This window comes from Pezoporus wallicus, unplaced genomic scaffold (genome assembly GCF_028554395.1).
Source record: "Pezoporus wallicus isolate ANWC-B61680 ecotype Strahan unplaced genomic scaffold, APGP_CSIRO_Pwel_v1 contig_6899, whole genome shotgun sequence".
Lineage (NCBI taxonomy): Eukaryota > Metazoa > Chordata > Aves > Psittaciformes > Psittacidae > Pezoporus > Pezoporus wallicus.
Window position 1 is genome coordinate 2,415,477 of NW_026638613.1, and position 26,906 is coordinate 2,442,382.

Sequence of the window (26,906 nt, forward strand, 5' to 3'; positions counted from 1 at the left end):
AGCTGCATCCCAGCTCTTGCACTAGCTCAAGTTAGCAACAGAAAAGAAAGGAAAAACTAGGCTCAAAATGTGCCTGAACAATTCAGGAGCTGAAATCCTATTTTCCAAAAGCAATGTAGGCTTTCCAAATGGCAATGTAGCAGCGTAATTACCATTTACTAGCAGTCAGACTAGCTCTTAATGCCCAGTTTTGCAGAGGAAAAAGCTAATTCTCTTTCAGCACACAGCCTGTGTCAGCTGTGACACTTTCAAACCTCATACTTTGCTGTATGTGTCATTTGGTGCTTCTGAAAGCGTGATTGCTCATAAAGTGCTAAATCCACCACCTGCCTGTATAGACGATAGTGGATTTTCTGTTAGGATGTGGCTAACTTGCTTCTTAACATATTGTGTAAAGTACTGAAATCTTCTTTAACAACTAAATAATCCAGAGAAATTTTGCAGAGAGGTCTCTTGCAGGCCTATCAGCACCTGCCCTCCATCCACTTTGGTGGGATGCTGTGGTACAGAGGAGGTTTATCCTGCTGGAGATAAGTCTGCAGCCTGCTGTTGTCTTAAGGCTTGAGGATATCACTAATGAGCTTCAGCAATGAGTGTCTTTGGTTAGGTCCCTGATGACCAGCTGAAATCAGTGCAAGCATTGCTTGTAAGAAATAAGCTTTAGTATTTAATCCTGCGAGTATTTCTTTCCAGATGACACTCAGCTCCTACTGATGTCTCTCCCAGCGGAAATCTCGAGATGAATACCTATTTATTCACCTCCATTTGGGATCTGGAGGTGGTGGAGGGTATGCAGGGTATGTGGGACAGGGAGCAAGGCATGGGATGGATGTGGCAGGACAGTCAGGTCTTGCAAAGGGAGAGGGCTGGTCAGCACTGGGGGGCTCATTTCACCTACCCATCATGTGTTAAACGACCTTCTCAGTGAAGAGTACAGCTCAGTATCTTCAAAATACCTCCACTTGCACATCACTCCAGTTTATCATCCTTGCCTGGCTTGTCTCACTGCATCAGCCATATCTGTGTCCCATTTACCTCTCGTTGCTGTGACAGCCCAAAACTATGCCTTCGCAGTTATTCTGCACTTCTTCAGAGCAGACTCAGGGCATTCCCTCCCTCCAGTCAAGGCAAATATGCAGATTGTTCCCTCTATTTTAACAATGTATTGGCTATTTTACAGAAACAACTTGTGACTTTACTTCAGGCCATTACTGGGCTGTCATTTATCCCAGGTGACAGAAATTGCATGTTTTCAGCACTTGGGACTCTTTCTCTTCCTTTTATTCTCTCCTGTGTTCAGTGCATGGTGTATATGTTATTAAAGTCAAGGGGCCTAGAATGGATGGCAATAAATGAATCAGTTTGGGAAGTATTTTCAGTTTCCTTCAAGCTGCGGCTGGACCCTTCTCAACATGCCATAAAACCATGGATGTCTCCCACTGAGATGTGCAGAAGATAGCCAGGGCAGGAGAACATGGGACAGCACCAGTAGGTGAAGTGTCAAGTGCAGGACAGACTTCCCACCACTGTGGCACTGCAAAGCCCATCTTGCAGCCCAGTTGTGCCTCCCCTCCATCCACACAGACGGCAGAATGTGACAACAGAACACAGCTCAGTGCAATTTGCACCAGGGATGAGGGCACATATGGTCAGAACAGGTTTGAGCTCATCCAGTAGACAAGGGCACAAAAGTATCTTCTGCATGTGCCACTGCCTCTTCTTTCAGCTGGCTTGTCGGCAGAGGCTGCTTTAGAAAGTATCAGAAACTGTGACATGTATGGACAAACATTGTGTTGCTACAATAGCATCAAAGAAGTGGTTCTACCTCCAAACTAAACTATAAGACAGAAATGTCGGTGCCAGGAGCCACAAACTGAGAATCACAAACTTCTGAAACCCCGAGATAGATTAAATATATAATGTCACTTTTGGAAGTCTCTCTAACACACTGGCTGCTTTGAGACTCTAGGGGCCAGAATTTCAAAGGAAATTTTCCAGTTCATCCTTTCCACTCAGCACTGGTGCTCAGGGGAAGTGGGGCTGTGGTCACATCTTTGTCACTTGGGGTTGATCTACCTTTCTTGCCAAGGTTTTTCTGAGTATCCAATTTAGTTCCCAGCTGATGGCTTCCTTGTGAGAAGCTACTCATGAGAGCCCAGACTGAAGTCTCAGATGTGGGCAGGGTTTCCTCCTGCACGGAGGATCAGCCCACTCTTTTCTGCTTTCTTAACTAAAGATGGAGTCATTCAACACGCAGCATGCTTTTCATAGATATTTTCAAAACCACCTAGTTTCCTGCCTACTGTTTTGGTAGTTTCTCAGAAACCACGTGTTAACATTAAATTCATCAACTTGCTTAAACATACCCATTGTTTGATTGTGGGTTTGGTTTTTTTTTTGTCCTGTATATACTTGAGTTGAACGAAGTGTTGACCGTGCTTTTCCCATCCTGGGTCTCACTTCATTTCCACATGTCTACTGACCAGTGGCATGCTGCACAGCTAGGTGAATCCTTGTGCCTTCTTCACAGACTTTCTTCCTAGTACTTCCTGCCACTTGTGTTTCAAGGACTTTTCCCCTGCTATAATTTGTCAGAGTCTGCTTATCTGTCTTTGTGGGTTTCTGGAGGTATTTCTTGGTGTCATGGTATAATCTTGAGAGGTTAGCCATCCTTTTGTGCTACATTTGCAGTTGTACCAACAGCATTAGATATTAGGCCAAATGGCAATGGCAGGGATGTGGCTGTATAAGCCAGGGCTCTTCTCTGGCTTCTCGCTCTTTTGGAGGCTTTTCCACCTGTATGTGATGTTAATGACTTTAGCTGGGATTTGTAGCAATGAAGGTTCTTCTATATTGCAGGCTGAAAAACACCTTCCGAGGGTTGCAAAACCAATGTTGAAGGAAGTCTGATGTTCTGCAGAGTTTTCTCGTATGATCTGTAAATCAGAGTATGCAAACTCTACAGGACTTCCTGGGCCTGATGCCAGCCTCCATCCACATCCCTGCCATGCAGCAGCATGCTGCAGAAGACCTTCCATACATAAAATCCAGACTCAAGTGGCTCCTTTCTGAGATAGTGAAGTGATATTTTGAGGTACTCTGGTGATGAGATGATGAGTTTCTCTTTCAGCTAGTCAGAAAGTCCTATGCCTTTGAAATTTTCCATCCATTTCATGAAAGTACAGCATGTCTTGCCTTCATTGAACATCTGGGTTAGCTTTTTTAAGCTTTCCCCTGTTATGACAGGACCTAGAACCTTCCCATCTTCTACACCCTCCCCCCAGTTTTGGGGTTTTTCCAAACCATTTTCATCTAATTCCAGGAGGAATACTTTCATAGACTGCCACATTTCCATGAAAGCATGAGGAAGTAAAACACCTCTGAGTGAAGCCTCCACAGAAAGACAACAGCAGTTGGCTCAAACCCCGTTTCACTCTTCATACACCAATGCTTTAAGCACTACTCAGTGATTTTAAGTTGCTTTAAGTACCTTCAGTTGTTTTCTGACTCTCTTCTGCTTTGGTCATTGGTGATGAGAGCGAAGCTTGAAATATCAGACTTGGAAAGCATGTTCTGTGGTTTAACCTTTCTTTTTGTTTTCCACATTAAAGACTTTTGCCTTTTGCAGGATGAAATGGTAAGTATTCAACATGCTTCCGAGAAGGTGGAAGCATACTGGCCTTTGTGGCTCTATCTTCTTTGCAGAACAACACATCTCACAAGCTATGGCGAAGACATCAGTCGTTAAACTAAAATCTGGAAAAATACATATGCCAAGGAGGTGTTGGACTGGGATTGCCTCCAGTCGCACAGGTCTCTGAACACCCTGTATGTCTGTCCACTGCTAAAGCCCTGCAGGACCCTCTTTATCAGCACCTTTGCTAACTACAGTGCGCAGTTCCAGTTTTGTAACCTCTTTCCAGAGGAAAGATGTCAAACCCTACCCACACCTCAGGACAGATTATTATTTAAAACAACCACCTCACTGTTCCTGAAATGTGTCTTAATTAACTCTCAGCAATTTGCATTTGACAAAAGACGGAGCCTGTTTCTCTTGTTCTACTGACCTGCGCTTAATGCTGGATGGGGGTGGCTTCAGGTCAGGTGTTTCCCAGGCCTGGGGCTGTCTTTTGTTTACAAGGCAAGCCAAGAAAGACGAGGGAGAGAAAGAGTATAAATACTGGTTGTCTTCGGGTAGCTCAGCTCCAGACTGATCAGCATAAAAAACATCTTGGGATGCTAAATAATTCTGATAAAAGGCACTTGAAAAACAGAGCAGCTATTCCACCCCATGGACAGGGCTGTAAAGCAGGTATTTATGGGTAGAGGCCTCCAGAGGACTTTCCTGCTGTGGCAGGTGGGTTCTGGAGAACGTCCCTGATCCAGCAGCTCCAGCGTTCTGGACACTACATATAATGATGTTATCCTGGGGATCTCAGCAAAGAAAGCAGAAATTAGTATTCCTCTGCAGGGCTGTGGAACACAGTTTGCTGGGGGCAAGGCTGCATTAGGTTTTCTGCAAGCAGTGCAAAAATGGGATTTTGATTGGTTTCTAAACAGTCACAATTGGCACATTTTAAATTACTATAAAAGACTTGACACCCTCCTGAAGAGCAGGGTTGCCCTCTGATGATGTTTTTTTCTTTGCAGAATAAGCACAAAGAAAAGAGGTTAATTGGCAACAGAAAATCCTACATCACTAGTGTGGCAGGTTCCCAAATAGCAACATGGATACATATCATCCAAACCATCAATATTTTAGGCCTAGATGTTATAGCCGGGCTGATGGGAGACCAACAAAGGCACCAGTGCCTGCTTGCATCTGCTGGCGAGACCAGTGCATTATTACACGCAATTCTGCTTTACCTAAAAATTATACTCAAATTTTGGTTTTACGGTAAATTTACGGCATTTCAAAGGGTGCGAGTGCTTGCTACCCTGGAAAAGCCTCCTTTAACTCATGCAAGGCAGATAGCGAGCCTGATCTACATAAACCAGGGGAGGGCACAGCAAGCAGTTCTGCTTCTTTTAGCACCTTGCTGGCCTTGCTGGGGAAGGCTTTGAGGCTGTTATCTCCTGGGTGACTTTGGTCCATGGTGGCAGCCCTCAAGTGCAGTGCAACTGCAGTGGAACGGACATGAAGGGAACTCTGCTGGGCCTCGGTGCCAAATATTTTGGGGAGGAACACAGCTTGGAGGGGTGCTGTGGGCGAGTTAAGTGCCTGGAAGTGTATCATCTACCATCTCTTTCCCTGCAGTGCCCCAGGACTTTGCTATTTAAATGCACTGTGCTGTTCCCTGGGTATGAATCTGTGGTGGTAGGTTGTTTTCCAAAGAGCCCTTGCTGATTTTCCATTTACTCCCCCATTGCAGTGATTACAGGGTTTTGTAGTTGAACAATGCTCAAGCGATGGAGCAATTAACTATTTATAGACTCAGAATCATAGAATAGTTAGGGTTGGAAAGGACCTTAAGATCAACTAGTTCCAACCCCCCTGCCATGGGCAGGGACACCTCACACTAAACCATGTCCACCCAAGCCTCTGTCCAACCTGGTGCTGAACACCACCAGGGATGGAGCATTCACAGCTTCCCTGGGCAACCCATTCCAGTGCCTCACCACCCTCACAGTAAAGAACTTCTTCCTTATATCCAATCTAAACTTCCCCTGTTTAAGTTTTAACCTGTTACCCCTTGTCCTATCACTACAGTCCCTAATGAAGAGTCCCTCTCCAGCATCCTTGTAGGCCCCCTTCAGATACTGGAAGGCTGCTGTGAGGTCTCCATGCAGCCTTCTCTTCTCCAGGCTCAACAGCCCCAGCTTTCTCAGCCTGTCTTCATATGGGAGGTGCTCCAGTCCCCTGATCATCCTCGTGGCCCTCCTCTGGACTTGTTCCAACACTTCCATGTCCTTTTTATGTTGAGGACACCAGAACTGCACACAATACTCCAGGTGAGGTCTCACAAGAGCAGAGTAGAGGGGCAGGATCACCTCCTTCGACCTGCTGGTCACGCTCCTTTTGATGCAGCCCAGGATATGGTTGGCTTTCTGGGCTGCAAGCGCACACTGAAGCTGGCTCATGTTCATTTTCTCATCGACCAACACCCCCAAGTCCTTCTCCTCAGGGCTGCTCTGAATCTCTTCTCTGCCCAACCTGTAGCTGTGCCTGGGATTGCTCCGACCCGGGTGTAGGACCTTGCACTTGGCATGGTTAAACCTCATGAGGTTGGCATCAGCCCACCTCACAAGCATGTCAAGGTCCCTCTGGATGGCATTCCTTCCCTCCAGCGTATCAACCAAACCACACAGCTTGGTGTCATCGGCACACTCAATCCCACTGTCCATGTCGCTGACAAAGATGTTGATTTACAATGATTTACAGGTTTATTTTTTTATATATAGCTATAGGAAAAATCCTGGCAACTGGGTTCACACCTGTAGTCTTGCTCAGCTCCAAGGATGCAATGGAAAAACACTTCTTTCCTTGGAGAGGAAGCTGTATATGCAGAAGGCTGAGCAATCAGTAAGGGATAATGAATCAGTTAAAGTGCATTTGAGAAGATCAATAGATACAGGTTAGGACACATGTAGCCGTTCATTTCTGAGTGTTTTTTAACAAAGCTGCATGTTGTCATGCTAGCCTGAACCCCAATTATTATGCATTTAACAGAGTATTCATTTCTAGAGTCCTTTAAATACTGCATTACATGGGCAAACCTGGGGTACAGAAAAATTATGCTGATGCCAGCCACGGGGTTGAATGATCACAGAATTACTGGGAAAAAGTGACTCAAATGTACTGGTAAAATAAATCAAGAGTCCCAAAATCGGGCCCAAATGTGCTCTCTTGTTTGCTTCATTCCTTTTCTTGCTAATCTTCTGGAGAATGATCAAGAGCCTGAAGCACCTGGATAGGTGCTTCCTTGCTAATCGGTGCACCTTGCTAATCGGACAAGGTCTTATGTGTCATTTAGATTTACTCATTCTACATATACTCCCTCATGATATAATTAACAGTGGTGGCACTGTTAGATAATTAAATTTAATTTTATTCAGAGATCAAATTACCTGTATAGTTTATATGTGAACTGATGAGCTTCTAGGAATAAATCAAAAATACTGACCCCGACATTAGTCCCCCACTGCCAGCAGCAGAGCTTTGGTTCATTAAGGTGCTTGCTGCTCACTGGGGCTGATCAAGGTGGGGGACTGACACTCTGTGAGAAAAAACTGATTTTCACATTTCCCCACTTTCTGAATGGTGATGAAATGACAAAACTGACTGGCCACAAAATGGTCCCAGCTTCCACGGCAGCAGAAATGCGAGGTATGGAGCTACTGAGAGACGTGGGAAGCAGAGCTAGGAGGGGCTGTACTCCTCTTCCATGGCTCTTGCTTCATGAAGGATGGGATTTGGCAGCTTCATACCTTCGTTTGGCTCGGCAGCACTCACCCTTGCTGTGGCTCACGTATAGCCATGCCAGTGCTGCATTGCAGCCAGGCTGGCTGGAGCGCAGGAACCACACAGCAAGAGAGACCACGATGAGACACAACAGGGTCCAGAGCCATTCCCAGCAGGGGCCCACTAGGTGGAAACACAATTTCATGCTGGACTGACTCACAGCAAAGTATTTCGGGCCAATTCAGCAGCGTACTCTGTTTTGAGTCACAGTGACTCCCACTGCAAGATTGTGTTTAGATGCTCCTGGAAGAAAAAAAGTATACAGAGACACACACACAAAAAACCAACCCAAAACAAAACACAAAGAAAAAAAGCAATGTCTCAGAAAACTCATTTTCCACAGAAAAAGCTTCCTGCAGAAAAGGACTGACTAGCTCTTCCTGCAGCCTGGCCAGACACCGGTACAGCCCATGCAGCAGCCCTGGCATCTCAGGTCACAGGGGGCACACCTCCACATTAAGGCCAGTCCTTTCCCCCAGCAGCCTGGAAACAGCAGCCCTCACCAGGATCTTACTTTCACCTCCTGCTATCCCTTTGTGCATTTCTGATGTCAGTGATAACAGAAAGGTCCTCTACATTTTTACCATCTTGATAGACAGCGGGAAGATTATAATTAAATCACAGTTTAGCTTGGGTTTTTGCATTCATGCTGAGGAGCAGGGCAATCTGTTTATTTGCAAGACTAGGCATGTATATATATATCATAAGGGTCATAAATATATATATGTATATAGTTAATCCTTATGAGTTTCACAAATAATCCCATATATTCCTGGCTGGAAAACACATTACAGCAAGCCAGCATCCTCTCTCATCCTTTCTGTTCCTCCCTTCTCTCCCTGAGAACAATGAAAGCAGGAGGAAGTCATGCATTGGTTTGTTGCTAGTTTCCAGGCAGTTTTGCCTCCAGCTCCACAACTATAAGCAAAACATCGCAATACCTAGGTTTGAACAAACAGGCAACATCTGGTTTGAAAAAAACACCCCATCAAAGATTCAGGAGAGTGCTCAGACGGTCCCTGGTGTTTATTTCATTGAGTTTAGCATTTTGATCAAATTTGCCTCCTTAAATGCAAGTGAGGACTAATGACTGTGCAAGGTATCAAGGAGTGATGATTTGTAGCTTGGAAAAGGGGATCTATCCAGGCAGGCTGCTGCTGCTGTGCAGCCCTGTGTGCCTCACCACAGTGGGCAGCTTCCGCTACCTGCCACTTCAGCAGTTCATTACCAAAAAAAAAATCACATTTCTGCTGCACCCGCGCAACCCTGCAAGCTGGAACACTGGCGCCGCCATCCTCAGCCCCTGCGAGCCCTGCTGCCATCAGGACTAATAACGCTAATAAGCCGCTGATGCAGTCCCTCCGCTGCGGGCTATCCAGCAAGCGGAAGGCAGAGGCACTGGTGGCACCCACTTCTTCTGCAGCTCCCTCGGCAGATCCTGTCGCTCCTGGGGAGGCTTCGTCAGCCCCTTCTGGCCTTTTATCTGCCTGTCCCTCCTGGCCCAGCCCAGAGGCTGCACCTCTGGCATCCGCTGCAGCACGCAGCCTCCTCGCAACTGCACCATTGCTTTTAACGCAATTGATTGTTTTTGAAGCACATCTCCAATCAGAAAGTGTAAGAAAATCCCATCCGCCTGCCAATTGACTCATGTGTAGGGTTTCCGCTTCCCAGATCTGCATATTGTAAGCTCCTGACACAAGTTGATATTGTAAGTACAGCTTCCTCTCAAAGGCAACAGATTTTTTTATACATATATATATATATATATATATGGCACCTGGTTTGGCAGAAACCACATCTGAAAAAGGGAAATAGGGAAAATAGTAAAAGCTTAATCTACCTAGCTATTGCTGGCTTTGGAGGGGTTTGGGGCAATTGCAAAGATAGTATAAATATTTCATTCTGACTCAGAAACAGCATGAGAGTCGACAGGGCTAGGCTGACTCCCGAGCATAGGGGCGACAGGTCATAAACGTGCGTCCGACACCTGGATTCACCCGGAGAAGGGGCATTTCCTGACCGGAGCATCCCGAGGTGCGTTAAGGGGCCGTTCTTTTCACACCAAGCAGACCAGGCCCTGGCACAGACACTCCAGCCTGGTAGGGTTCGGGTTCAGCACCTGAGATTTGGTAGCTTTGCCCACCAGATTTGGCAGGCACAACTGCTCTGGTATGGGGCAGAGGTCCGGCTGTTTCTGCCCGCAATCTGTCAGGGGAGCCTGCACGCAGAACAAACCCCGCTGTGGGGCCCTGCGAGGCGGCGCGCCGGGGCTGGAAGCCTGCAGGACGCGCAGGACGGCTCTCGCAGGCGTTGTCCTCGGCGCACCCGCGCATCCCCCCGGCGGCTGCGGCGGCCGCTCTCCCCCGGCCCAGACCCTCCTCACCCGGCGGGCGCAGGTGGGGCCGGGGCCGGTGCCCCTCGCCCACCCGCAGGGAGAGAGCCAGGACGGGGCTGGGGGGGCGGCGATCGCTCACCGCGGGGCTCTGCCCGCCCCCTGCCCGCCCCCGCCCCCTGCCGGCGGGGCCCGGCACCGCCCCCACCCCGTGCCACCGCCCCCTCCCCGCGCCGTGACAGACAGCTCCGGCGGCGCGCTCGGCCGGGGAGGCGGCGAGGCGATGCGCCGCCGCCGCCGCCGCCATCCCGGCGCAGCCCGCGGCGTGCCCTGCCTGCCGGTAGCCCGCGGCCGCCCCTAGCCGCGCTGCAGGCGGAAGGGCAGGGGCGGTGGCTTCTCCTTCCCGGCGCCCCGCATGAGGAGAGGCGTTAAATAGCGCCAGCGCCGCGGCGGCCGCCACCACTGCCCGCTCAGTGGCGGCGGGGCCGCCTGGCCGGCGGCGGCGGAAACATGGCGAGTGACTCTCCGGCGCGGAGCCTGGACGAGATCGACCTCTCGGCGCTGCGGGTGAGGGGCCGGTCCGGGCCCGGGAGGATGCGAGAGTCGTGTCGTCCCCGTCCCCCCTCCCCAATCCATCCATCCATCCATCCATCCGTCTGTTCATTCCCCGGTGGGGGGAAGCTGAGGCTAAATGGGGGGGGGGGGAGAGGCGCGGGGCTGTGCATGTCCGTGCACCGGCACGTATGTACATACCGAGGTACATAGGTTGCGCGCGTGCCTGTGCGCGCGGGCAGCCGCGTGTACGCATGTGTGTGCATGGGCACAGGTACATGTGTGTGTGCGCCCGCGTGCGTGAACCGGCACGCGCACCCGTGCGGGGCGGGCGGGGGTGCGCAGGTGCGTGTGTGCGCACACACATGCACATACACGCACACGCATGCACATACACGCACACGCATGCACATACACGCACGCACACACACACGCGCGCGGAGGAGAGGGTGCACGCGCGTGTGTGTGTGCGGGCGCGCTGCTGCGACAGTCCCCCTCCCCCCTCCCGCCCCGCCCGTGCTCTCTGCGGGGCCGCCGGGCACCGGCCCCGGGAGGGGCGACGTCGTCCCCGCAGGCTGGGCAGTGCCTGCGCGCTGCTCCTGCGCGCCGCAGCATGCACGGGCACACGGACTGTGGAGCCCTTAACCTCCGGTGTGCGGGGCTGCCCCCCAGACCCGGGTTTCCCGCACCGGCGCGGTCCCCGCAGCCTCCCCATCCATCTCCCGGTGTGCCCCTTCGCGCTGTCTCCTCCTCACCCCCCTCTGAAAATGAAGCTCGTCGTGTACCCTTGAAATGTCGGGCTCGAATGTCGGGCTCGTCAGACGTGTCAGCCTCTGCGTGGGCTGTGGCCTGATGTTCTCCCCCCCACCCCCCGGTCTATTTTTCCTGTAACTTTCTTCCTTTTCGCCCGTTTTTCATCTTTCTGGTTGTAAGAAGAGCAGGTTGATAGCGAGCATGGGGAGTCATTTAGAGAAGCGGCGTTTATTCGGGAGGTGACTGCAAGGCTGCTTCGTTCAACCTGCAGGCACAGATAAATAAATAAAATTGAGCAGAATCCCCTGAAGACCTGCACAAGTGTTTTTTTAGAAATATTATTTGCTTCAGTGCAAGAAGGAAAAAAATGTGTATTCACTTGCCCTACTTTCTTCCTGGTGAGTGTCTGGTTGATTAATGGTGTAAATGATTGCTTAGCAATACATGGTGTAGATGGGAATGGAAGGGGGAAAACATCACCTTAAAAACAGACTTGGAGCTTGTTTCTCCAGTAGGTGCCTTGGGAGTAAGGTTGCTGAGGCTGGTGGAGTTAATCCAGGAAAACATTATCATGGGGTTGGGGGGGGGGGGGGAAGGGAGAGGGGCAGGAAGGGCCCCTCTCCTTCTCCCTTGCCCTCTGAAACCTGAAAATCAGATTTTTGTATTTCTTTTTAACATCTGTGTTGGGAAGTTTATTTGAAGTAGGGCACCATTTCTTCTTAAAACTGTATCCATACATCCTTAGTGGTTTGGGTTTGGGTTTTTTTTCTGTGTATTTGCGGCTTTTTAAATAGCAGTCTGCTCCAGATACAGTCAGGAGTTTGTTTTCACTGTAGGAGGAAATGTATATTCCTTCCCCCCCTCCCCCTGAGACCCACTGGCAGCGCCTGGTCTGCGAGCAGAGCAGTGTTGGTGTTGCAGGGTAACCAGAGACGGGGGGACCTGAAATCCCGACTGACGTCGGGGTGGGAGTGCAAAGCCGTGTCCCCTGCCCAGCTGTGTCTGCCCTGGTAGGACCCTGGGGATACCACGGTGCCTCTGCCACTTGGACCTCAGCCCCTCTCAACGGGAGAGACCTGCTACAGTGCTTTCCTGTAAATGATGAGAGATGTGTTGGTTTGTAAGCGAGACAAGAATAGGAGCTTAATTTGCCAAAGAGTAGATCTTCTTCTGAACTGAGCTCTTTTAGCACTTAGAATAATTGTTAAAGGTCATAAATTCAGCAGATAGGGCAAGAAGTGTGAATCATTCTGTGGGGTCTGAATCAGAAATCAATAGTAAATTTGCTGCCTGAGCGTAAAACATGGCAGGGAGGAGTAATTCCCCAAGCCGTGCAAAATTCCATTTATTAGAAGTGTCACGGCTGCAGGTTTGTAGATGGGTCTGGATGGAGGAGGTGCTGCTCTTGTGCCTATGTCTTTGGAGGGGTGAGGGATGGCTAAGTGAAATGCTGGGAGCCAGGTGATGACTCAAAATCTGGCTGAGGAGATGATTTGTTCTCAGCAGCAGGGAAAGGAAACGCTTGGGCCACTTATCTCCAAGTTTGAGTCACTGAAATGTTCCAGGAGGCTGGGTTTTATGAACAACAAGCAAATGCGTATAAAAAAGGTGGACTTTTGACTGCCAGTTCGCCCTGTCCTTTGCTTTGGCTTCCCTGCTCCTCTTACAAGGGGAGAAGGTGGGTTTGCAGGACCAGACTGAGTGTGGCTGAGTGTGGCTTGGCACAAGTACAGCCCTGCACACCATCATTCGTCTGGCTTGCCTCTACCCACTAGTTTACCGGGTAGGGTTTGTAGAGCTGGGATTAAAGGTAATATAGGAGGTAGTAGAAGCTTCTGTTCTTCCCACCCCAGAGTTTATCTTGACCACACAGTCAGGCTCCACCATAGCAGTGCATCTATTTGACATGCTGGTGGCTGGGACAGGAACAAAGCACTGAATTCTGATTAAAATGCACGGCCTGGTGCATCGAGTAAGCGCACTTGGGGCTGGTTCCTGCCTTCTTTGCGACATGTTTCTATCCATCATTGTTCACCGTGCGTGCTGCCATGGTACCCAAATGTCCCTGTGTCAGTGCAGAGGGCTAAGAGGAAGGGATAGGGTGAAACCTTCGACATCAGAGGATTCTTGAAATGGAGATCTGCTGGTGGTGGTGCTGGTAATGAGTACTGTTAATGTTGCAGAAAACTGTAATTTAAAATGATGAGGCCATTGAACAGGTAGTGCTGCATATTATACTGACAAGGGGATAAGATAAACTACATTGTAATGTTCTTTTGTGTGGGCAAGGACATATTTTTCCTAGTCCACTCAGCACGTTTAATAGCCGGGTGACCTGGCAGTGCTATTAGTAGAATAGTGATTAACAGGGGGATTCACACAGGCTGTTGACAGCCGTGTTTGAGGAGCAGATTTTTGCAATAAAATAAGAGCAAGCAAATGTGAGGAGGGATGCAGTGGGCCGTGCTCTCTGGTAAATGCACAGCTGATCTCTGTAGGAGAATAAGCAGAAAGATGGGGCTGGGTTTGGGATGGGTTTTTTTTTGTCTCGATAAATGCAAGAGCCTGTCAGCTCTTGCTGAAGGCAGCGGCCTTGATCCTTGATTTTAAAATATTCAGGTCAATAGCTTTTCCTCTGCTGTATCCATCTGCAGGGCTGGGCCTCTGGCTGATGTTCCAGCAGTGGCAGCAGGCTCTTCTGCAGTAACTAGTACAGCTGGGTGCTTTGGGGTGCTTTGCAAGGTGTATGTAGGGTGACGAAAGCTGTCTGGGAGGAAAGCCTTTCTCAAGGGAATGATAGCCCCTGGGGTGGGGCCAGTGTGGGACAAGCAACTCCCCCTGCTCACAAGCCTGGCAAGGCTCGTGTTAGTTGTATGGCTTGACTGAGGGTTTACTGCAAGCCTGGGAGTTTAAAAGCAGCCTTTTTTTAGGGAAGGAGCAATTGTTTTCGTGTACCTGAATGTTGCTTTTGTTTTGAGCTCATTAACAAAACCCAAGCTTTTGTTATTTACTTTAGGAAAGTGCTGACCTTGCACTCTGTGGGACCTGAATCCTAAAATTGTTAGTTGTTTTGGAGTCTTTAACGCTCAGGCTTGTAGAGGAGACAGCACAGAATTAAGAAGCCGGTGGGTATTAGCTGTTGCTGGGAAGAACTGGATGAAACCCAAAAATGTCACTACTCTTCCTTTAGCTTTGCTTTGTATAGAAGTGAAGTTTCAGTGGCCATTTGTTTGCATTCGTTGATCACTGTCAATGAAGATAAAAGCTCTCCTATTAAAAAACCCCACAAAACTCAAATGTGCTGGCATTGTCTTGTTTCCAGAACTTCATCAGTTTATGGCATATTTCAGCATCATTAAAGATTTAGGAGAAGTTCTAATGGGGGGATAAGCACTGAAAGCCTCCACTCAGGAGCATTATCCTGATAGCATTATGTCAGATTTCTTCTTCCAGCACCTTTTAAAAAACTCTTTAGCCCAACATAAATTGGGCAGCTTTTGCAAAGGTCGCCTTCTTCTTAGATAGAAAGAGGAACTAGAGATAACTTCTGAAGATTAAAAAAAGGCATTAAAAGGTTATTTATGCTGTGTTTTACATGATCTGCTACCGTGCAACATTTGGGACATATCTTCAACCTATATAGCCATAATTCCTGAGGATAGAGACTCTCGGGGGTCTTCCATCAGGGAATTCATCTGCCCTTTTCCAGTGTGATTCAGTGCATGTGTAAGCTATGGACCATGACTTTGTCCGTGTATATTTTTGAGCCTTTTTTTTCACTGTAAAACCTTGGCAGCACAAATCTGTCTCTGAATCATCCCAAAGGGATAACGCTGCTCCACTCTAACCCTCTTTGTTTTTTTTCCCAGCATTTCACTTCCATTCCTAGAGTGGGGAGTGCTGGTACCGGTGCATACATTTATCTTTTACACATGTGTGCGTATTCTGTGTGTGTGCTCATGAAAAGAAACAAGGGTGTCTTCTGTCTAAGCCTTTTGCATGGTTGATTTTAATTGTTGTTTTTTTTTTTTTCCCACCTTTTGGAGGCATGCAGTCTAGATGCTGCTCTTCTGCAGTTTTCTATGTGTCCTTCAGCACTGGTGCTGTGGTTACTCTTCCTCATCTTTGGAGATCTTCCACAACATGGAAGCATAGGGTGTTTTTAAATCCACAGAGAGAATATTCTTACTGGTGTTCCTGTGCTGGGCAGCCATAAAAATTAGTAATTTGGAGTGAATTTGTATAAACCATGTTCTTGAGCAGGCTGAAGTTTGAGCACGAGCGTTTCACTGAGGTTTGAAGCAACAAAGAGTATTTCATTGGTGTGCATATTTAAAATAAAGCGGCTGATTTCTAAGCTATGCAAGAAGGAGTAGTTAGAGGAAGCTTTTATCCTTGCTACATACTTTTTATCTGCCAGGCTCTAGTAGAGGTACTGGTACTGTTTGTATGGGGTGAGGGGGAAAAGTTTCCATTTGATCTGCATGTAAATCTTCACAAATAAATCTCCAGCTAAGGAATAGGTGTCCTTGGAAGTCATCATTCATGTAGGGCCAGATCACGTGAAAGCAGGTATCACCTCCTGGGCTCAGGCTCTGAGCTGCTCTCTGCAAACCCGTGCCTGGCTCCTAATGCACCCCCAGTCACTTTGTAAGAGTACTTAGAGGCATCAGCAGGAGTTCTCTGCCTCTGACCTGCAGACCAAGCACAGAGTATTGATCCCTGTCTCCTTTCTTCATGCCTCAAATATAAGTGGGGAAAATCCTGTTAGATTTCTCATGCTTCCCCTCAGTATAAAGCTACCCACAGGCAAAAGGATGCACTGCACGGAGGAGCAGCATTGCTAAAAGCTGTTGTGTCTTGGGGTGGGGAGGATGGAGCTGGGATGGGTTCAGGACCTACCTCCTGAAGGCAGCTTCTCATCCAAGGGTATCTGGGGAGCATATGTGTCCTATTCCACACGTTAGCTGCAGAAGAGACAAGGAGCATTGTGGGGTGAAGGACAGACACACGGCAGAGCTGTGCTGGGAGGGGCTTTGGCTGACTCTTCCCACCAGCGGCTGTTTCGGCTCTGGCTGCTCTGCAGGTGTCCTGCTCTCCTGTGGGAAGCATAGAGCCTTTATTACATGAGATTTTCATTTACTGATGCTCAGGCATCTTCTTCGTTAACCTTTCACGCAGCCATTAGAGCAGGCTGTGGGTTGAAAACCACTAGTCTAAGTCATTGATAGCTCCATTAAATGGGAGGTTGTATTTCCCACTAATAAAGCCAATAGCTTTGATTTCCTTCCCCACCATGTCCTCTCCTTCTGTTCCCTTTTGTCACTTTGAACTGTGGCTGCACATTGAGATCGATGGGCTGTCTGCTCTGGACTCATGAAAACAATTTATGTAAGTGACGCGTGATGTTCTTTGTGTAAATTGCTTTAGATTTCTAAGGAGGATTGTCTAAGAAACATGGTCCTTGGGAACCAGAGACTCACCTTCTCTGTTCCCCCTCCATAGTGGTTTCCCTGCGAGGGGCCAATCATCCCTTTCCCACAGAGGGACGAGGATGCTCAGCATGTAGGGCCTCAGCCCTTGGTTGCTCCTGCAATGGCATGCTAGAGGAAAACCCACCAAGGTTGGAAAACACTGATAAGAAGTTGGAACTTGGTTATGTCTCTCTGCACGCCTGATTTTGTTTTGTAATGGCAAACCAGAGAACCTTCCTCCCCTTTGATCAAGAATGTTGCTTTTCCGTGTTAATTTTCTGCAGTGCTTGCCAGAAGTTCAAGGTTGTGTGTTCATGGTAAATAATGGATGACTATAATCAGGCAGGCAGCGCTGAAGTATCCAAATGCACCTTGCATGGCTGAGAACTGACATTTCCTCCTTCCATACTAAGTGAGCGAACTGTGTGTACTGCCCTGTGCTCAGCTGCAGAGTTACCCCAAGTGCAGCAGAAGGCATGCACTTTGCTCTGCTGCAGATAACCAACCCTCCTCTGCTACAGAAACCCCATTAGATGATAATGGCTTCGTGCAAACACCACTCTCTTGTGAGTAAGTGAGACCTGAGCGGTTGATGTGCTCCCATCCTTCCTATGTACATGCTCAGGCTGAAAACAGCTGTGGCCTCTGGCAAGCGCAGTAGCTGCTTAGTTTGTGCAGTGGGCTGTGAACAGTGAGTTGTGCTTCTGAGTAAAGCTTTTGCAGTAAGAGTTTAACATCCTCTTGGTTTTAAGCACTGTTGCTGCAGCGAGGGTGGGTGGGTGGGTTTCTGTTCACGTGAGTGAATGTGTGGTTTTCAGCTTCAGAGTGCATGAAGCCTTTTGTTACAGTTTTTGCTTGCTTCCTCCAGCAATGGCATTTTGCAGTGTAAAAAAGAAGTTAATTGTTCTGAAAGCAACGCTTCTTAGAAGCCAGGGATGTTGCCTAGGATGTATATTCCTTCATAAAGTAACAGGGAATCAAATTTAATTTAGGTGGCTGACACTTCTTCCCCCTTTCCTTATAAATATTCTCTTTGCTCCTAATTTTGTAACTCAGCAGGAAAAAGCCTACTGCCAGCTGAGTCATGTGTTTGGTCCATGGCAGAAGTGACTGTTTGGGACCATGACCTTAATCTGCAGGATGGTTACTTTAGGATGCATTGGACGTGGCAGTGTCTTTCCTGAGGAAGAGATCGCACAGCTTGAATCTAATAAAATGTGCCTAATAATCGCTGTAGCATGCTACAGAAAGACAGGAGATCAAAGCTTTGGAGGCTTTTATTTTCATAATTTGTGGGTCACATCCTTGCAGGACTAATTGGGTACTGTTTGATGTCCAGGCAACAATAGAAATCTCCCTGTAAATCAGCATATATTTGCCTCTTCCTCCTTGTCTCGTGCACAAGCATAAAAGCTTAGTGTGATTTTGAGATAAACTAGCAGAAGTGGAGGCACAGATTTCCTCCCTACCTCACTGCCATCTTTCTTAGGTGTATTTCTCTTTGGGCCATATAGATGATACAGTACCCACAACAACTGCATTTACCTGGTAGCTGGTGGTCCTTCTAATGCTGGTGGTCCAGGAGCACTAGGCCTGCTGATTATTGCCTGCCATGCTTCTGCTCCCCAAAGCATGAACTGAGATGAGACTGGAGAACAAACTTTGGTGCAGTCTGTAGGATCTCCTCAGTTGTGGCTCACTAGTCATGATACCCAAGTGGTGTCTCAGCTTTGCAGGTGGTCACCCCCAAAACGCAGCAAGTCAGATATGCTGTGTTTTGTGAAGGCACTTAAAAAGTTCTTTTATTATATATATATATATAAAATATACATAACACATATATAAAAATGTATATTAAAAATAAGTGTGGATCTAACCATTCCCTCTTGAGTGGAGTAGGACAGCATGTGGGCTTAACATGTGCCCATGAAAGGCACAGCCTGTATTGCTATACCTGGCACGCAGACCTTCAAAACACAGGACAAAATTTTCTGAGCTCCTTACTTATGTGGGAGATGCTGAATTACCTATAGACCTTTTAATGTACATGAAATTTGGCTGAAAAGAAAGGGGCATTGCCCTTAAACTTGTGGGTTTTGTGTTAAATCCTCCCACTGAATATTTGTGGTAGGTATTTGTGGGGATCTTCTCTCTCATGTCTGCAGATACCACCATTTAGGGGGGAAAGAAAGATGGGTGAAAGAAAGATGGGTGTGCAAGGAAACGGTGTTTTTGGAGCAAAACCAGAGGCCAGGCAATAAAATTAAACAGGATTTAAATACATTTTCTGGCGATGCAGACAGGCTGTCTTCATTGCAATAAATCTCCAGGCTTTATGTATTGATTGGCTTCAGTAAATAGTGCAGTGACTCTCTTCTTCCTATTGCTAATCTGTGGGGATCAGTGTGTTAGTATGGCTGAAGAGTCTGTAATGGCTAAATGGGATTCCAGTAGTGAGAGCAGTTCACTGATGCTCTCCAAAGTGAACCTTACAGCCAGCATGACTGTGCTTGACTGCTATAAATACAAACACAGAGTGCTCCACTGTGATCAGGCTGGTAATGCCTGTGTTTTCTAATGGGCAGAACTGTGTTCCGTGAGCCAGGTGCCCTGCAGTGACAGTGCTGGGCCCTGACAGGGATGCTGTCTTCTCCTGGGTCACTGGGTAGGAGCTGTGGTGGGTACATTGTGTGTGGGGGTTGGTGAAGGGAACAGGAATCAGGGGACCTGATCAGGAACCTGGAGTCCTCTTAAAATGTAGGACTGCTTGGCTAGAAAATGGCTGGAAAAGCCTCTTCTTTTAGCTGCCTTGCTCATGGTTTGTAATAGTTTCTTTAATGTCCATGTGTCGCTGGGCATAGTTTGAATGGATTTCGTTTGTTAGGCGTTGTACCTGCTCTTGGAGGTGATGGTGTGGTTTGGCAGACTGAAGGTGGTTGTGTTTGATCACTGGGCAGGCTCCAGATCCTTGGAAGGTTGTTATGATAAAGTGTGAAGAGAGCAGGAAGGTGGCAGGGACAGCATTTTGTTGTCCCTGTGGAGCAGCGGTGGGAGTACAGGTGGAGAGGTGCTTTACCTATTAGATGCCATAGCTGAAAACCAGTTCAGAAGGCTTCCCATTGCCATCCCCATGTTTTGAGACAACCTGTAACTACACCACAGTGGAAGAGTTCTTTCCAGAGGTAGTTTGGGCCATAAGGTGAAATGCCAGGTTGCTCTGGAGACAGTGGATGGAAAGATAAGATGGAGCAGATGTAGAATTAGCATAACAATATACCTTTAATTCAACTTGAAGGAAATAATTGAAGACTAATTGTCACTTATGATGGTGACCTCTGCCAAGATGACTCATGCTGCAATATAATATGAGTTACTTGTTAATGATGACCTGTTACGGAGAAAGTGCCGAACCCTTGTAACTTCTTCATTGTGTGATATAAAAGCGAGGATGAAGAAAGGTGTTCAGGGTATTGTTGCCTAAAAATAGGTGATACATAAGAGTGCTGAAGCACCTTTACTTGGCTCCAGCATGAAAAGGCAAAGGCCCTGAGCAGAAGTACTACTTCTTCTTTGGCCTTGATTTAAAGCTGCCACATGACGCACCTTGTACCTCTCCTTTCCAGCCTTCTGCACTGATGTGGTGCTGCCAGAGCATGGGGACATTGGTACCTCTTCTTCCTGCCAGACGACACAGCTGCCTGCAGAGTGCTGGTGGGAGGGAGGTGCGTAGGTGTGAAGTTGAGTGTGGAAAGCCATGGCCATCTTTGCAAAGGCTGCCTGGCAAGGGCGTAGCGTGGGGAGGGAGATCTTGGGGATCAGCCTTGCTGATGGGAGAACCCAGAGGTAGCAACAAGATCCTCGTTGGGAAGGTCCCTACATGCCACTGATGGGGAGACCTGGGCTGGAGACCTGCAGTTAGGGGTCTGTGGCTGTGTCTTCTCCTGCAGTGATAGCTCTGCCAGGCACAATCTCTCCATGAACTCCTCACCTCTGATATCTGCAGGTGAGGTGCAGGATGAGGTTTTTATGGCTATAAGGAACCTGTGGTGCTCCTGTAGCAACTGACTTGAGCACTCACTTGTTAATCATCTACTTGCTGTCTTAAATGCTTCTGTATATTGAACTAGTGTTTTTCCTTAATAAATGAGGTTTTGCAATCTGCAGAAAGCAAGAATCTGATGTGAAGGTGCTTGTGACCAGGGGCAGGAGCTCACCAAGAAGGGATAGGTAGACTAGCTCCTGGGGTCAGCCTGGGTGTTGGTGCCCCAGGCATGATCTTCTCTGCCCTTTCACACAGCAGAGAGATAAGAGGAAGGTACGGCAGAGGGACATCTTGCTCCTGGGAAAGGGTTTCTAACTTGTCAAAAGCCTGATGATTTTGTCTGTGATCGTGAATTCCTGTGAAGTTCAGAAGTTGAGTGGGGAATATTTTGTTCCTAGATCTCATCACTGTAGAGAAGTAGGGGAGAGGAAAAGAAAAAATGCCTTTCTGAAAAATTATAATCCAAAGGGCAAGTAGACTCCAAGTATCTTACTGAAATTTCAGAAGAAAAAGTGGTGATAAATCACACAGAATCATAGAATGGGTTAGGTTGGAAGGGGCCTTAAAGCTCATCCAGTTCCAATCCCCTGCCGTAGGCAGGGACAGCTTCCCCTAGAGCAGGTTGCTCAAAGCCCTGTCCAACCTGGCCTTGAACACTGCCAGGGATGGGGCAGCCACAGCTTCTCTGGGCAACCTGTGCCAGGGCCTCACCACCCTCACAGGGAAGAACTTAGTATCTAATCCAAACCTACCCTCTTCCAGCTTAAAGCCATTCCCCCTTGTCCTGTCACTACAGGCCCTTGTAGAAAGTCCCTCTCCAGATTTCTTGTTGGCCCCCTTAGGCACTGGAAGGCTGTCCTAAGGTCTCTCCAGAGCCTTCACTTCTCCAGGCTGAACAATATGTGAGGCCTCACCTTCTTTCTTCCCCAAGTGATGCAGCACAGCAGCTGGAGATACCCAGGCTGCTTCTGCCACACTTTCATTTTTTGGGCAAGAAGCTGTCTACCTCCACTGTTGCTCACTTCTGCCATCTGCTTGTACAAGGTGTGTTTTGCCCTCTGGACCTTGCCTGTTTGTAGTCCAGACTGAACTACCAGATCCTGCTGCCTTGTGCAGCACTGGGAAGGTCCTCAAGGAAATAGGAAGGTGGTGATGAAGGGCTATGGAGGGTTGGGGCTTGAAGGGGTGGAACTGAAGGAGGAAAGCTTTGCACACAGATGTTGCTGTCAAGGCGATCTGAAGCAGCTAGAGGACAATGAACGTTCAAGTGGTTGCATTGCAGGAAATTGATGTGTAGAACCTTAGGAGTAGATCTCTGAGAGGTGGAGGAATATCTCTTCCTGAAAAGAAACTGCCAGCACGGTGGAACCCCAATCTTCTATGCATCCTTAGTGCCATCTGCTCCTGGGGTGGTCTCCTGACTGGCCCTTAGACCTGGCAGTGCCCTGAGAGGACCGTAGTCTCTTTGCCATGAGTGAAGTTGTGGTTTTTGTGCTGGGGTAGAGTACTACAAAGATGGCTGGGCTGCCCCTCCATCACGTCTTCCACACGTTCAGACCTGGGAAGGCCAAATGTTCTTTCCATGGAGACCTGTGTTTCCAAGGTGTACCAGCTGACATCCTTTGATGTGGATGCTTTTACATCAGTGGATGGAGTAAAAGCATTACACTAGATAGATCATTACACTAGGTAGGTCATGTGGTTCAAAGAGACGGATGCCCTGTAGCGGGACAGACCATCCTCCCCCAAAACCCCCGAACCAGTGTGATTGACAAGGGAGATGAGGCATAAGTTCAAAGCTGGAGTTGCTTTCTCTGAATACCCTTTCACAACAAGTTGTGGTTTTGCTTTTGCCGGTTGATGTGACCTCTTCCATGCTGCTGGCGTAAAGCAAAGTGCCTGCGCAGAGGAAATGTCCTCGAGAGAAGATGCAAGAGCCCTGCTCATTATCAGAAATGAATAAAACTGCTCCAAGCTAATCTGGCTGCCTAAAAATAGAAGTGGTGGTAGGGGGAGGGACGGTCTTCTATGTTCGTTTGCCCTTGATTTTCATGACATTTTGCTGCTCTGCATTATGTGTGTTGTAGGGAGACTGGGTGTCCTGGTCACACTGGAGCAATTCAGAAGAGCACGTGCTTGTATCAAAAACCACTGGGAGGAAGGCTCAGAAGTTTGTTCAGGGGTTAGGAGTTAATTTGCAAAGTGCAGTTATTCAGGTTTATTCCCTCATTCCCTGCTCCTCGCAGGTTCAGAGCCTCTCCCTTGATGTGATCTTGAAGCCTCCTTAGGGTAGGTCTGAAGAAGCGATGTGACTCATGATGAGGCTGTGGGATGGGATGGATCCTTGGTGCTGTGAGGCGGTGGGAGCAGGGTCATCTGCCAGTGTGCACCTTGCCAGAGTCACACCTTAGTGGAAGGTTGCAGCACCTACTCTGCAGCTGTGGGGGGGGATAATTTATGAGGGTTAATTACTGTGTTACTGTTATTCAGCATTTAAAACCCAAGTTTCATAACTGCCTTGTGATATCAGCATTTATGTTCTTTGTCAGTATTATGCAAGCAGCTTACCTTGTGATCATGAAATGCTGAAATGTGCTTTCTAATTCTCACCCTCTGTTTCTCAATGAGTCCATAAAACCTCTTCTGCTTTCCATTAATTACAGAACAACAGGACATTTTTCTCTTCTCTTTTTAAAAGAAGTGAGCTTCTTTCCTTTTTTTCAAGTTCTTGAGCCAGCTGCTCCTCTGAGACCTTTCTGTTCCATGTGGCTGGACTAGGGTGGATATATCTTCTGTCTTTCTCTGCGCTGGGAGGAAGCAGGAGGTTTATGGACCCATCTTGGGAGCAAAGGTCTTGCTGCCATACTGGTGCAGTAACTGCTGCTGGAACTGGTACAGTTGATGTGACCTACTTACAGGGTTAGCTGAGGCAACTGAGAAAGATGGGGAACAGGTCCAGATGGGGTGAGTTTCCTTCCTTCTCAAAAGAGCTAAAATATTACCTTGGTTGTTAATATTCAGTTGTTTTCCAACAGGAAGTTTCTGTTTAACACCAGAAGCAGCCCTTTCTGCACCCCTGCTTAGAGTGCCGCCCCTGTCAAAGGACGCATTGCCAGGGCAGAGCCAAGCAGGAATCATGTTGTAAGCAAGGCTCCATGAGCTGGGATCTGGTCTTATCTGTGGGAGCATCTGTGCTGGGTCTGGATTTTCCCCACCTCCAAAATCCAGTTTTTGCAGGACAGTAAGAGTAGACTTCTAGTTTTCTTTCTGATTGGTCTGGTTCTGCCACTCGGTGACATCCAGAGCAAGGGGGGAAAAGGAAGGTTGTTTCCTTTTGTGGTGGTGTTGCCTGTGGGGTAATCCTGCAGGTGACTAGCTAGAGGTGGTGGGGTCTCTTGGTACTTGTTAGAAGAATCTTGCATGATTTTTCTTGACTTAAAGGCCTGGAATTTGATCTTTGCTCTGAGCCGTCTCAAGAAGAAATTGTTGGATTTCTTTCTTCCCTGCACAGTGAAAGCATTAAAATGTTTCTTCAAGCACAGATGTGGAGTGTGATGCAGTTCAGTTTGCCTGAATACACTGAAGAGGATGTGTCTTCAAGCTCCCTGGCCAGTGCTGCTTCCCCACTCTTTCATACTTTCCTTTACATACACATCCGGAGATGCTTAACTCTCTTCAGATGCTAATGAAGAGTTTATAGATAAGATCCCCTGTGAGGAATGGAATGCTAGGGTAGTCTCATAGCAGGGGAAATTAAGGTGAGAAGGGGTCAAGCATCTTCCCTAGATTCACTTACAAGTGATGCAGTCCTGGCAGAGTTGAGAGTACAAGTCCGACCTGCTGGCCTCTCATCCTGTGCTGTAGCCATTAAACTGTGCTCCCCTAAGATTAGATAACCTGTGGTTTTGGTGTCTGCAAGACTTGATGAGTAAATTCCTTTGAGTAAATGCTTTTCGTGTATACTTGCCAACGTAGAGTGAGGTTTGGGACATGAAGGAAGGGAAATAACTTGCAGGTGTCAATTTTAGGAGGTAAATCAGATGTCAAGATAATAATAACAATACCCAATGGGTTAGAGTTCTTAGAAGGACTCAGGGGTGAGGATCACATCTTGTATCTCTGTTTTAGAGTAAGTAACATAGGGAATGCAGCCTGAAACTGTGCATCCTGCTGTGGGTTTCAATATGGAGTATGAACAGTCTAGATTTCTGGCAACGGTGAGACGTGGCACTAGAGTGTTTGGGCTCTGGAATAGATGCTGAAGGTAACAAGGTTAGCTTTAGGCCTGAATGTTGGAATTCTTGGTGGATCCAATTGCAGAATTCTGAATTTTCTCACAGTGTGAATTGTAGTAGCATAGTATTTTATGTCACCTCAACCGAAAAGTCTGTCCTGGCTTTTAGAGTGTTTGCAGATCTGTTTTCCCAGGGTAATGAGAGATTCCTTCCCAATGCATTAGGTCTTCAGAGGAGGAAAGGATTACAAAAGCATCTTGGTCTCATAGTAATTTGTCTTCCTTGCTGTAGCCTGGGGCTGTAAGGAGCTCAGCTGAGCACACACCACAGTTGGCTTACAATAAAACTGCTGCAGCTGCCCTCCTTTCTGAGCAGAAGAGGTCCAGTCAGGTCTGCTGGGTGGAACGAGGTGATGCTGCATGCTGCACACAGCTCTCTGAGGATTTAGGGTGTCTTGGCAGTTTGTTGAGCTATGTATTTTACTTTCTGAGACAGCGTGTTGTTGCTGAAACTCTTGCATGGATTTGATTTCTGGTTATGAGCACCCTTATCTGCTTCTGTAGCCATTAGCTCTTTGTCTTTCCCACACTGGAAGCTGTAGGTTACTTCATCTGATAAGGTTTTTCTTATCAGGTCTGACATTTGTGTAGAATTCAGATTATTCTGGGAACTTTAAAAAAGGGGATGAAGTCTGGGAATTATGGCTGAAAAGTTGAGTTCCTCTTCCCTGTACAGGCCAGCAAGATGTCAATGTAAAGTATGCATCTCTTCATGTGTCAAGCCGGGGCTGAGTTCTTGGTTGTGTATTGTGTCTAGAAAGAAGCACATATCCTGAGATTTCTTTTTCTTTCCTTCCTTACTTTATGCAGCATCATCAGAACTCTCCTTTTGGCCTTTTAAACTTATCAGCTTGCTTGTGAAATATTCAGGAAAGCTTGGGCTGAGTTTGCATTGCTGTCAGTGGGTTGCATCCTTTTGGAGAGGCTTTGATGTTGCTTACTCCACGCTGAGTAATATACACTCCTCCCACATGAGCAGCAGCTCAGTGGATATGCTTTCCTCTGAGAGTGTGGCCCTTGCAAGCTCTCTCAGTTTCTCCTAATGGTAAGCAGTTAAATGGCATTAAAGCTGCTTATCTGAGTCTTGTGCTTTGGAGTCATTAACACCTCTGCAAAGACAGTGTAGAACTGGTGTCAGCTGGTGGCACTTCACAGTGGTTTGAATGGTTACCCGGGGTGCTGGGAACGGAGGGCTGGGCTTCCTGTGCTGGTGAGGGTGTTTAGGAAGGGTGCTGGTGGTGGCTGTAGTGCCCATGGGTGGGGAGCTGATGCTCCCATGCGTGGCAGGGATCACCTGGGGAGGTGACATTCTCCTTCAGCCGGGGGTCAGGGCTCCCTTCTGCCATCAGGCACCTCAGGTTTTTGTTGTTCTTCCCCTGTCATTCCCCAGGGGTCATAAATGTCCATCTCTTTGTCTCTGATGGATCTAGTTTAATGGCACATTTCATAGCATGTTAGCAATTTTCTTTTAAGGGATCTGTGCTAATCTGTTGCCTTTACAAGGTGATATGGATGTTCAGAGGTGATCCTGCCATGGAGTCGTCCAAAAAAGTGAAGCTGGCTTTGTTGAACATTGTCCCGTGCAGCAACAGTGCCACAGTGGTTTGATCTTCCTCATGGCCACTGACAGATCCCACTCTTGCTCTTGTTGTTTCGTCTGTTGAGCCAGTTGTGCTCTGCACTAAATAACAGGAAACTATCATTATTAATGTTAGAAAAAATAATAGGGGTAAATAATAGCACAAGATATATGGAAATCAGTGTTTTTCTCCTTTGAGGCTGTGGATGTAATCCACTTAATATTCTGTGGAACACAAGATTAATTTTCTTTAGTATAATATATGCAAGGGCTTTTCTTTTTAGTTTGCTGGCAGAGGCATTGCTGTGTTGCTGAAGCTGAGGGAAGGGTGTTAGGAGGGAAGAAGGATGCTGACCCAAATTCCAGAGGATTCAAAACCAGTGAAAACTGGCTAGAGATGAAATTTCTCCCTTGCTTG

General features: G+C 47.6%; 1 protein-coding gene across 8 annotated transcripts in view; it reads left to right on the forward strand.

The window, feature by feature from the left end:
* Positions 1 to 10,062: 10,062 nt before the first annotated feature.
* The window catches only part of TNIK (TRAF2 and NCK interacting kinase), a 161,823-nt gene continuing 144,979 nt past the window's right edge, over positions 10,063 to 26,906 (forward strand). For 4 of the 8 annotated variants that reach the window (XM_057411550.1, XM_057411556.1, XM_057411551.1 and 1 more), the window contains exon 1: positions 10,063 to 10,361. In XM_057411550.1, the coding sequence (XP_057267533.1) occupies positions 10,305 to 10,361 (57 nt within the window). In that variant the 5' untranslated portion in view covers positions 10,063 to 10,304. The remainder of the gene's footprint in view (positions 10,362 to 26,906) is intronic. The other 4 variants (XM_057411552.1, XM_057411557.1, XM_057411554.1 and 1 more) reach the window with 1 other exon arrangement.